Here is a 12,441-nt window from a genome sequence, read left to right on the forward strand (position 1 = left end):
CGCTGTATGGTACCTGTTCCTTGGAACACCGTGGCTCGTACTCAGATTGAGAGGACAAAGACTGATGGAGACAAAGAGGTGACAACGTATAAAATATCAGCCATTCTGGAGATGGAGGCTGGGAACACCTTTTCATCCTGTCTTGTTGTAAAGGAAACCAAGAACAGGCAATGCAATGGGAAGCTTGAAAAGTGGAAACCCATCAAGCTACAAGATCGGAGTGTGGCCCCAAGCTCAGGAAGGCACTGAAAGGCATGGGGTAGGAGGGTGTGCAGCAGGGACGCCTGATGTGCACACAGGCATGGACAACGGGACCTCCAGGACCACAGGGTAATTCTGAGAAGATAAAAAGAAGCTCCACGTGGAGATGCAGGAGGAGATTTGATGTCCTGAACAAGGACACTGGATTCAAACCTGTTCAAATGGGTGAGGCCTTCCAGCTAACAGTGGAGTTCACAGCACTGCAGTGACCCGTCCTGCTCAGCTCTAGTCAACACATTGGACTCTGCTGTGCTGTGGAGCAGCCAAGAGACAAGTGCTTTATAAATAACAATCCAGATATGCCACAGAAAAGTCATTAACACCTCCAGGGAAAGCGAGACAAACACCACTGACTTTTTCACTGTCTGCCAACACAGGTGAAAGCAAAAGATGCCTGATAGGTAACAAGTAGCTGGTAAGCAGAAGAAAGCAAAAACTACAAGAGAATAACAGTACAAAGAGCGACTAAGGTGCTGTGGAAAATCACAGCAGACTGTCATCCCAAAGGGAAGAGAGAATGTTATTACCCTCCTTCTCATATGCAACATCAGGATAATAATCAGATCAAGGTGTTAGCAGACAGACGCAGCGTATGCCTTAGCATAGAGAATACAATTAGCGGCCACAAAAAGTTCAGCACTCAGTCTCTAACTGCGCTAAGAAACGTGAAAAATCTGTGAGCCGCTTCCTGAGTCCTGGACAATCTGATAAGCAGTTAGTAATGTGAAGTACAAAGGGAAGAGCAAAGCAAACGAGAGATTCAAGGGTAATGTACTGTGACTCCAACTGGGAAGAAGAACTAGTTGCCTAACACCAGAACAGAAAAAGAGGAATTATTAAAGGGCAGAAAACCTAGAGGACAGGCTCCCAGGAGACTCATCTTATCTGATTGCCCTGTCTTGTTTCAAGAACACAAAATACATTACAAAGGTCAGCAATTAATTGATAGAGCAAGCAAGACTGGAATCCAGAACTCTGTGATGCAATATTAACCAAAGTCATACTAAAAATTACTCAGCAACAGGCTCTGAACAGAATGCTGACCTCTTCATAGCGAGCACGGTTCTGAAAAACAAGTGACTCATCCCACAGATTTTTCCCAAGTCTATTATGTTCTAATAACTGGAAGCCAACTTCTGATTTTCTGAGTACTGGGAAGGACAGCTACTACCTTCAGGGAAAAATGTGTAGGTACGTAAGCTAATGAAAAACATTTCCTTAGAAGGAAAGTTGGCCAAATGTATCAAGAATTCCAAATCTCAAAAAGGAGAGAGAGAGAGAGAGAGAGAGATAGGGGGAGGTTATTTTGAAATCAGAATGCCTAGGTCAAAAACTCTTCTGAATCTACTTGTGCAACAGTCTCCCCATGCTTAGGCTACACTGAACAGTCTAAAGAAATATTTAAAACTTATAATTAACTAGTCACTGGCACCCAAGCATCAGGAGCCTGGAGAATATCGATGATGGGAGCACTAGTCATCAGATCTGAGGCACAGCCAGGTCGCACTTAGATATCAAAATCCTTCTTCCTTGCTTTGAAAACACAGAACAACAGCTTACCACTTCCAGGGACCATAAGCACAACTAGGAGACTATGTAACTGAGCGGGACAGAGGTCTTGCCATTTCCTCAGCACCATGACCAACCTTTTCTACAGGCAAATGCTAAAGTTTAGAGATAAAAATACATATTCAAGGTCTATCTAATTTGTATGATTTCCAATAGTGCTAAATATCCACACTGGTTTCAAATCAACAGCAGTTTTGACTATTACGCACATCTGATAATTTAGGTGTTTAATTTTAGGCCCCCAAAGCTAATTTTAGATTCAATTTTGACATATTTGTCCTCAGTGCTCTGCTTCTTAATCAACTTCATAAACAGGCACTTCTTGCTCCAGCCTTACCCCAACTGGAAATGAACTTTGCTTTCTTTTAGCCATTCTGCAACAGCAACACCTACAAGAGAGAAGAACCACAAGTGCTGTGGCTTCCCATTTCATCCCCAGCTCCTCTACCGCTGCTCAGAGCCTGTGTCACAGCTTGTCAGGTAAACCCTTGCCAACACAACACCCATGAGAAATCATGCCTGAAGAATACAGGAGGGTCCCCATGCCTGATCAACGCCACAGAGAGTTCTTGTTCCTATGAAACGACCAGTTTCATATTAGTTGCCTCCCAATAAAGAACAAACCTAATCTACGTCAGAGAAAACATTTACCTCCAACGGTAAGGTAAACCATGCTTTACAGGGAGGGCAAGTGCCTTCAGCTCTGGTTGACTCCACTAGAAGCGGTGGGTGCTCTGTGCCGCTGGCTGTGCAGCCTCTCGTAGGCAGCCATATCCTTCCAAAGGGGAGATGCTAAAACATGCAAAAGGGACACGAAACATGTCCACTGCCCTCCATGCCCTGAAAGACCTGTCCTGTACCGTGAAGAAAGTAACTGTTTGAAGTGAGACATAGACTATCAAGGCTGAGAGGCACAATAAAGCCCACGTATCACCCTCCAATAGGGCACATTTCCTATTCAGCAAACACTGTTTATGTCACCAGCATTACCCAGATCGTATATATGGAAGAGGCTGAACCAACCAGTCCTTCATTCACATTAACCGCCTATGCATCTTTAGGGCAGTGTCAGGACAGCCCATTTGCCACAGTAGAAGCTTGTAAGTGAACACTTATAAGAGTTATCAGAACATGAAATGGACAGAAAACAGGAGTTTAGCAACAGATGTAGAAGACAGTAAAGCTCTGAAAGTCACTACAGAGAGCAGAGGGTTTTGAAATACCCAGAACACCACCCAGCAACTCTTTATTTCAGAGGGGTGCCAGTAAGGCTCTTTGCAAGGGGGATTTTAGGTGGACTAATCTACATTGCACATGCGTTAGTTTTCCTTAAAGATGGATAGCATAACATGAGGAGAAATGAACTTCAGCCTTGTTTTAAAGGATGTTCTATTTAAATGGAAAGATATAATTCTTGATGAAGTTATTGTAGATTTCCTCCATGCAACTCCAAAAATCACTGATCTTCCCTTAAATCCCCACCGTTCTGTATTTTATAAGCTATTATGTCACTGCAGCTGTAACATAGCGATTAAAATATCATCTGCAGATCCAACTGGATCCATATCTCACTTAATTTATTGCAGTCTTTTATTTGGGATTAGCACAGCTCAAATAACTGAGACTTCACACGCATATATCTTTTCCCTTCTCCTTTCCAGTACAGGACATAACCGCTGCTCATTCAGGAACCCAGCTTTCTTTTTGAACCAGAGCACCAAGATGTCTTTATCTCAGAAACAATAAAACATCAGCTTTTAGACCCACCCAAACAGTTTTCTCACCTGTGCAGATGTGCTACTGAGCTTCTGCAAGCCATTCTCTAGTCGCTCCATTTTAGCTGTTAAATCCTTGCCCTTTTTCAATAGCAAATTTTGATAGAGTTTGATTTGCTCAAGGAATGACTTGGGAGTGGTGTAGTTGTATCGCCGTTCATTGCTCAGATACAATCGGGATATCTCATTGACACTTGTATGGACATAGGCCATGAATTTGCTTATTGAATCTTTCACTGAAATCTAAAGGTAAGATGAGAAGACAAATATTTTTAAAAACATACTTTAAACAAAACAGCTATATATAGATGCGTGCCTTATATAAAGGAATTTATTAACATTTTATTCTGCTGCAGCAAAATCCAGGATGTAACATCTTAGTTGATTCCTTTTTGTTTGTTATCTCTAAAATAACTTCATCTGCTCTTGTACTTTATACCTCTTTTTATATCTTTTTATCTCATATTTTATCTTCTTCCAAGCAATTTTTCTAGCATTCAGCTCTATAAAACAAAGCCTTTTAAGTATAAATTTAGGCTTTTCTTCTATACAAATGGGGAAAGTGCACACTCATAAAAAGAAACATTTTAGACTCTATTCTTCCAAAATCCTGTACAGAAAAACTGAACAAACAGAATTGAATCTCTTTTAGTCTAGCAGCAAGTAGTCATCAATGAGAAGTAGACATCTTTATGCCCTTGAGAATTACAGACTCTCAGATATGATGTGGAGAGAAAAATGTATGTTCCATGGAATAATTGTAAGTGTTAGGTTATTTTCTGCATTGATTTGTAAGCTGCCTTTTTGGTAGCAAAACCATCATTTCACTGACAATACTATCAGTGTATAAGTACAGACAAGTGCAGTGTCCATGGCCCTGTTTCTGCTAAGGTCCATGCTACTCTGAGAAAAACTTGCCCATATTTCATGAGCTGAGTTCAATTCAGCTTAACACAGTATGGGGCTGCCAGCAACTCCCCTCCAAACACTGCGATCCAGATGTCCTGGATAAGCATCTGAGAGCAAAAGAGGTGAATAGACAGTCCATTGCAACATTCTCATGAAATCATTTTTGATTCGTTGCTTGCACTGAATGGAGGACTGAAGCCACACCTGGATGCTAGCAGCGCCGTACTTGGTCACGCCAAAATTTGAACCCTGCAGAGGAATTCAAAACCAAGCAAGGCTTGGGCATATCTAGACGATGGACCAGTGAGATGGTGCTGAGTGCACCATAGCAGCGGGCTCACCTCAATGTTCTCCGTTTCTTGCAGAAAGCGCAGGCTGACGGATTCAAGGGCCTCCCGTGGCCATTCATGGAACCAGTCTATCGCTGTGCAGTTCACAACGGCAGGGAACTTCCTGCTGCGGACTCTCAGCTTGTTACCAACAGGTGAAAAACACAGTGCAACCTGAGGCGGCAAAGGAATGAAGAAACTGAGACAGCAGGGCTGGGAGCAGATGGCTGGGCTCCAGGTGTAGAGCCCAATTCCAGAAGAAGTTCTCACATCAGCAGGTAAGATTACAGCAACCTTGACTTTTGAGCCCTTGCACTTTAGGCCAGGAAAATGCATAATCTAGCAGTAAACACATTTTTCCTCCGCAACAAAAACAAGCAGGCACATTACGCACTGCTATGGTCAGAAGCAGAACCCTGGCAAACTTTCAAGGCTGCAGCTTGGATCTAATATAAGCAATCCCTCTTCTCACCACTTTAGCAGTGACACAAAGCTTTCACCTGGCAGGAAGCGGACATTTAGTTTCAAATGGTGCAACGAGAAATTAACGTAAATGAATCTAAATTCTCCTGACAGGACCACAGTTTTGAGATGGGGCTGCCTAGATCATTTTCCTAAAACCAGCACTCAAAAGGACTGATGTGATTCAAACTCAGAAGTCTACTTTTATCAGAATGAGAAATTTTTTAAAATAGAGAAAACTTGTATCAAGGCAGAATAGAAAGAAAAGCATTGAGAATGCTCTTCCCCCACTGGCTGCATTTTTGCACAGCAGGTCTTTTGTTTTTCAGGCTTTTTCTCAATCCAAAAGCTGTTAAAAACTTCTGGGTTGCAACAAACTCTGCAAAGTCCCCGTGGGTGTCACTGGGAAAGGTCTCTTTCTGTTACTTTGGGGCCAGCTGTAATCTTCTCAGCATCCTCCAAGTCCTGCACCATTTCTTCTTTCCCTTAATCTTCAGTCACCCTTTCTTCTTCCATCTGCCATTCCCTGCAGTCTGGGAGCCTCTTCCCCCGCTCCAGCCAACCTGTTCAGTTGATCTCAGGAAGGCACAATCTCTTCCCCCTTCCAGAAAGGAACTCCTCATTGAGTGCGGAAGTCAGGACAAGGTAAAGTACTCTTGCTCTCTGCCCCACCACCAGTTTTAACAGCAATATGACATACAAGAACCAAATCAAGGAGGACCAAAACCCGCCACCATCCATCACAGCCCTTTTTCTATAACATCTTTCTGTCTGTATGCACCGTGCCCAGATTTATGAACTCTGCTAATCAGGCACAGACCAGAACACAAGGCAGGTTTACGCCATGCAATGAAATAGCAATAGCTGAGCTACCGCCAGCATGGGAAGCAGCATAACTCATTCCATGAAATACTTCTCTCCTGCTTGTCAACCCTGGCGGGTATCTGCACAGCCCTGCAAGTGCCATGGGGCAGGCTGGCATTAACTCAGATGTCTCTGTAAGTTGTCAGCACCTTCATCACCATCTGCTTTTTGGAAGCTATAAGCCAGCCTTTAATGCGTCCACTTCCTCCTCCCCCCAAAACACACTGCCACTAGGTACCTGCAAAACAGCCCATGAACCCCCTTGTTTTAGTTTTTAAAAATATTAAAGTTCTAATTAGAATTGATTATGCATTAAAGGAACATTTTTGTTTTTACAAGTGTACATAAAATGTACAGTCAAAAGCCCCCAGTGTTTCGAGTTTTGACTTTCCTCCAGCATGTACCCACAGTGCAGCAATGGTGACAGACTGCTGAACCTGAGTGCACTGGGCTGCTCTTCATTGCTTCCTTTCTGTGTCAGGAGAAGCAGTTGGACTCGGAGAGCTTCTGCTCCTCTGACAGACATAGTCACCATGCGCTCACATCCAGCGACTAGTCATGTACAAATCCTTTCTATACCTTCAAGCATCAGCCTCTGGCACTTCTGTGTTGCTCTGAGAGCCAAGCAAGGTTCAGGAAGCTATCTATGTTCAAAAGCCCTCTTCTGCACCTACACTGTTTTCTCTCAAGACACCAAAGCAGAAAGTGCCTTGATGTTTGCGCTCCATCAGGCCAAGCCCCACTGCCGTACTGCTCCCAGAGGTCAAACGTGATGAGATAATGACACTCTGCTCTGCTTTCTGCACAGTGAACGATGCTATTACCAAACGTTGGAGTGAATTAAGCAACACTTCACTACTGACCCCGAACATCTATCCTAACACACCATTAAAGGAGAAGGACAGACAGGGAAAAGGAATCAGTCTCAAATAAATCACATCCACAGTGTCTTTCTAGTATATCTCATTAGCCAATGGGCATGTTCCTACACTGGGCAGAAGACAACGAAGATATTAGAAGAGCTACAACACAGCATCAGTGCCTGTCAGAAATTTCCTTCCACAGTGGGAAAGGGAGGAGAAGGACTAGATTCCCTCTCCTTGTGCATCTATATCTACATCTATAGCTATATGGCGGCAGGGTCCCTGATTTCCTGGGCACATGTCCAGCAGAGCAGGGTAATTTCACAGCTCTGTTTCAACCCAACATGTCTACTCAAGAACCCACCAAGGACAGCCATCCAGCTGTCCTATTTAATGCTCCCACGCTCTTTAATGCTGCCAGACATGGAGAAGCATTGGTCCTCAGCTGGGGAGGGGGACTCAACTCTCTGGCTGTTCACCATGCCAGACATGTACCTACTTACATCAGACAGCGAACAGGCTACCTTAAGTGCACCATACATCAGTAAACACATCCTACCAACACAAACCCAAGAGTGAATAAGGACAAGGACCTGTCTTTATCACGCAAATGTTAATTTTTCATTCACCTCCTGCCCTGCCTCCCTGCTCTAGGACAACATCACTGTGCAGTCATGCAGATGGGCAATTACCTCCTGGAAAAGGCTGACTCCTTCTTGCACTGTACCTTCTCCAGATGGTGGGCATGCCTGGAAAATCTTTAAACCATTTTGGGATATTACCATGTTGTTATAGGGTTTTTTACAGCTGGGAAGTTTGGCTGTAAGGGGAGAAGTCCTGCAAGCATGACAGCTCCTAATACTGTGGTGCTGCACTTCAAATAAATTAAGGTAATGTCTTTTAATTCTTTTGGCTGTGGATTGCAAAGTTACCCACTTTTTAAAGACATGGGGATTGCTCCACTGTCTAACTTTTCCAAGCAGCAAGATTTAGTCCTGATGCATCCCAGTTAAACATGAGCATGTATCTTTGAAAATGGAAAGCCTGGTCCTGTTCAGCTGTTAAAATATAGATAAAATTTGTAACTCCCATAGTGCTGTATAAAGCTCAAGAAATGACAACTACAGACAGTGTTTCTTGTGTTAAAGCACTGCTTGCTGAGAGAATCACAGTTCATATTCTAAAGAAACAGAAAAGCCTTTCAGACTGCAGTCTGACCTCGCTACAATGTAGCCCAAAGGATTTCCACCCAGGTGTCCCTGGACCAAGGTCAGTGGTGAAGATCCGAGCTTCCCCTGCCACCTTCTCACCTTCAGTTGTCGTCGAACACGCTCTATGAAGAACTTCCAACAAGTTTCCCGGGAGTCCACCAAGCCCTGACCCTTGACTTCATTCCTCACAGCGTTGATGATGTTTTCAACTTCATCATCGGGGAAGAGATCAGGGATTTCACCTAAGACAAGAGAGCGCACTTTGGTTTGCTTGCCTCGGTGGGGTTGCACACTTAGAGCTAAGTGAAGTCTGCCTTCCTCATCAGGGCACAGGGAAACCCCTTCCTAGGGGAGGGTCACTGTGTTGGATGTCCAAGAGTATCAGGAGCAGAAAAGCAGTATAGAGAATTATTTTGCTAAAAAATAAACAAATTTGCCAAACACTTGTGAAAGCAAACTTTCGCAGAGCACAAAGGAAACAAGCATTAAATATAATCAAAGTACAGAAAGTTTTTCTGATAAATGGTAATAACCAGATTTCAAAAAAGTCCAATTCCTACTATGCTTTACATAGTAATGGATTTAGATTTGCAAATAAATTTGTTACATATACAATTTCTGCAGATGTTCAACAATGCCCTTCCCAGTAGTATTCAAAGAACAGCCAGATCACTAAAAATTTTTAAAAGTTAAAAGTTTTTAAAGGTTTTTAAGGGTTTTAAAACCCTTTTAAAACTTATAAAAGCTAATAGTTATGCAGCTGATTGCCAAAAATATACCTGATAAAACAGCTTTATAGGTATTATTTATTTTCCTATCTGTTCCCTTATCTTCTGATTTTTGTTTTGATTGAAATCATCACTGAATAAGATACTGTCAGGATGAACATTAATAACTTAGACAAATATGAGAATCAGAAAACAGCCAATTTATATGAAAGGCTAAAACATATATTTTGTTCCAGTTTATTAGGCGACGATAAAAATTGAAACAAACATAAAAAAACAAGCATGCAGTTAGAAGTAGTCAAATCAATCAGTCAGAACACGCTATTTGGCATTAGCTCATGTCATGAAAAGACACGGTCTCTGCACAGTCACTTCCTCAGTCAGGCTGCAATTCAGCACTGTCTCCCTGGACTTTGAACAAGGACCTTTGATCTGTTCCCATTACCCCACGTGGTAACCACAGAAAAACACAGTGCCTTTCAATGTGCCCATAAGACGACCTTGACACCCAGAAACAAGATGGGTAGCTGATCTCCAGGGCCCAACTGCAACTTGTTCCAGTAAGAGAACCATGTTTCAGAAGACAGAAGAGGCCAAAAGAGCCTGTTTCTTCTTGGCCAAAACGGCAGGCAGCTAACGATGGCCTCCCCCAGCTAGGTCAGCTGAGGGTGTCTGCCTCCATGGTGAAGCTGTCTCCTACCCGTGACCTTCTGCCTGGCCTCAGAGCAGATCCACATGGGGTGACAACTCGGAAGGAAAGAGTGCTTCAAGAGGCTGCAGGGCCCGCCCCTTGCTCAGGACACTGCAGAGCTTCACTTCAAGTGATAACATGTTCATTGGATCTAAACAGTGCAAGGGAGATGGTGGGAGCTACTCACCACCCTCTACAACAAACCCAGTCCTTATTCCTGGTTATGAATTTGTCACAGAAAGGCCTTGTTTGCTGCTCAGAACCATATGGCCAATTTATAGTCACATATGTCAACTTCGGAGTTATTCACAAACTATCGCTCCCCTGTGCTCTCGGCTCTCCATCCCCCACCATCCACAGAGGCCACCTGCGCCAGCTGGTATCTTCCCACTCCTGACTTATAAATAAGGCAACAAATGACACACAGTTACTAGCAGTGATTTGTCAGGGAGTTTGGGGAATACGCACTCTCTAGGTTACCTCGTGTGGTCATGGCAACACAGCTGCACACTCCCATGTGCACTGCAGTTGCACTGCATGCTGCGCACACACATAATCACACCATATTCTGCATGAGAAAAGGCATTTTCATGGAGACAGACTGTTCTCCAATTGTTTGGGCAAGCAACAACTCAACAACTTAAGTCTGGAAAAATAAAGAGGAAAAAGGACTGGATTGGGATCAGAAGCCACATAACACTCAGAGACATGTCAGTTGGTGGCTTTATATCATATATTGACTCACAGACACTCCAGTTAAATATTCTAGCCAGGAGCGATCACATTTTATCAGACCACGAGAATGTAGATGCCCAGCATCCATAGGTCGAACTCCTCCTCTGTCAATACATTCCTTTGGCTCTGTCCTCAATGCAATATCATGACAGACACATCACTTGACATCCACAGGCAGCATTAAAGAACCACAAAAACATGGAAAAACTGGGTATGAGACATCCAAAACCGCAAAAGTCTACCAGGCAATGAAATGCATCCTCACTAACAAGACCTTAGTGCTGCTTTTATCCTAGAGTTTAACTTAGGATTTAACCTAGAGTTTAACCAAATCTGCACTGAAAAAAATGGAGTGGGGAAATGAAAGCGATGAGAGACGTACCTGACGCTAACAAGTCATTTACCAGCACCAAAAACCGCTCATCAGCCACCTGTGCGTCCGTCATCAGGAACACGGTGCCAACGTTCTTCACACCAGCTTTCAGGTACTGGTTTGCCAGGTCTGCCTGAAGGTTGAAAAGAAGGTGGATCAAGAGGTTGCACTTATCTTTTGCAAAGTGTGAGCTAGGTATCACACCTAAAATAAGAGATATTTCAGAAGGAATGGTGCCTGTTCAGGATCTTCCTATTAATGGAGAACAAAGGAATTGCAATTAATTAGCATGAAACGGTGCTTTGGACCCTCTCCATCTTCACGGCTGAACCTTCCCGGGCATATGGGGCAGACTGTTGCTATCGTCATTGTAAAACTTACTACCAATTAAGACTCGACATTATGCCCAGGTCTGTATAAAACAAAACCAGGAAGAAAGTCCTGCCTAAGACCGCTAAACATAGGGAAGCACCTGCAATTGAATCACTTGGAGGTTAATGCATGTGGTTGAAGATGTGAAATTGCTGCCTTATGAATGCAATCCCTGATTAGTCCAAAGCTCAAAAGGAAATGGATGGCAGAACCCTTTATTGGCAGGTGGAGGCTGCTGAGGGACTTCATGAAGTCTTGCTCTGCCCTGAGTTATGGATATGGTAAGTCACAAGCAGAAGGATGCCAAAGCACTGAAGAGTTTGGGAGAGACAGTAGTGCCTAGATATGCTTCTCCTTAGTATCCCCATGCTGTAGATCTCTCTGGTTTCACAAATACACGTTCATAAACAAAATTATTTCTTTGCTGAGGTGCTGCAACACTTCTTTTTTTCTTTCTTTTTTGTTTTTTCAAGGAAGGAAGGAAGGTGATTTTTGGATACAAAGTTTTTTTTAGTGGATTCCTTCCTTCTTTTCCAGAGTCAGAACAGGGACTCATCTTTCAGTCTCCCACTCAGTGCAGCTGGGCTAGAGCTGTTCCAACACAGAGTCTACTCTCATTTAAAAGCTGTTTCCTTTAAAAGAGGCCAGTGTCCTCCTAATGAAGAACACCATGTTTCTGAAATCTAAGTTGTTCATGAGATGGGAAAAACACCATCATCCAGCTCATTCTTTCCTTCCTGCTCAACCAAACAGGATACACAGCATGCAGAGAAGCCCAAGGTAACACACTGGCCACTGCTTCGGAAACACTTTTAGAAATTCAGCAGATAAATATACTTCCAAAAAAGTAATTTGTTACTTTCATCACTGGAAATTTGGATTAGATCAATTACAAAAGCTTGAGGGACCAATGCCAGACAGGACAATCTGTCACCGTCTAGCTCTTACATATCTTAGAAAAAAAATAATCACTCCATATTTCATAAACTCTTTGAAAATGAAGTGAAGGGAACATCAAATTTCCTTCCAACTCCGCAGACACAGAAGCATAGAGGTGCTTAGGAAACAAGTTTATTAATGACAATTAACAAATGACTTGACAATTGCTGCAGCTCCTACACTGGACAAACTCCCAAAGTCCCAGATGCAGAAAGTTAGTGATATTTCAAAAATTTAAAGCTACTGACTAGCCAGCTGAGACCTGAGTGGAGTGGACTGGCCCGGCAGGAGCTCTGACCTGTTGATGAAGAAAAGGACAGAACTGATGCAGTCCCTACCTGTAGACCTGGGAAAACAGAC

General features: G+C 43.2%; 1 protein-coding gene across 1 annotated transcript in view; it reads right to left on the reverse strand.

Annotated features, from left to right (window-relative positions):
• DNAH9 (dynein axonemal heavy chain 9) overlaps window positions 1-12,441 on the reverse strand; it is a 210,999-nt gene that overhangs the window by 110,772 nt on the left and 87,786 nt on the right. The window contains exons 45-48 of the mRNA XM_026120616.2: window positions 10,780-10,903; window positions 8,343-8,485; window positions 4,856-5,017; window positions 3,615-3,848 (exon numbers count right to left, since the gene is read on the reverse strand). Coding sequence (XP_025976401.2) covers window positions 3,615-3,848; window positions 4,856-5,017; window positions 8,343-8,485; window positions 10,780-10,903 — 663 coding nt within the window. The remainder of the gene's footprint in view (window positions 1-3,614; window positions 3,849-4,855; window positions 5,018-8,342; window positions 8,486-10,779; window positions 10,904-12,441) is intronic.

The sequence above is a fragment of the Dromaius novaehollandiae genome, chromosome 18, assembly GCF_036370855.1.
Source record: "Dromaius novaehollandiae isolate bDroNov1 chromosome 18, bDroNov1.hap1, whole genome shotgun sequence".
Classification (NCBI taxonomy): domain Eukaryota; kingdom Metazoa; phylum Chordata; class Aves; order Casuariiformes; family Dromaiidae; genus Dromaius; species Dromaius novaehollandiae.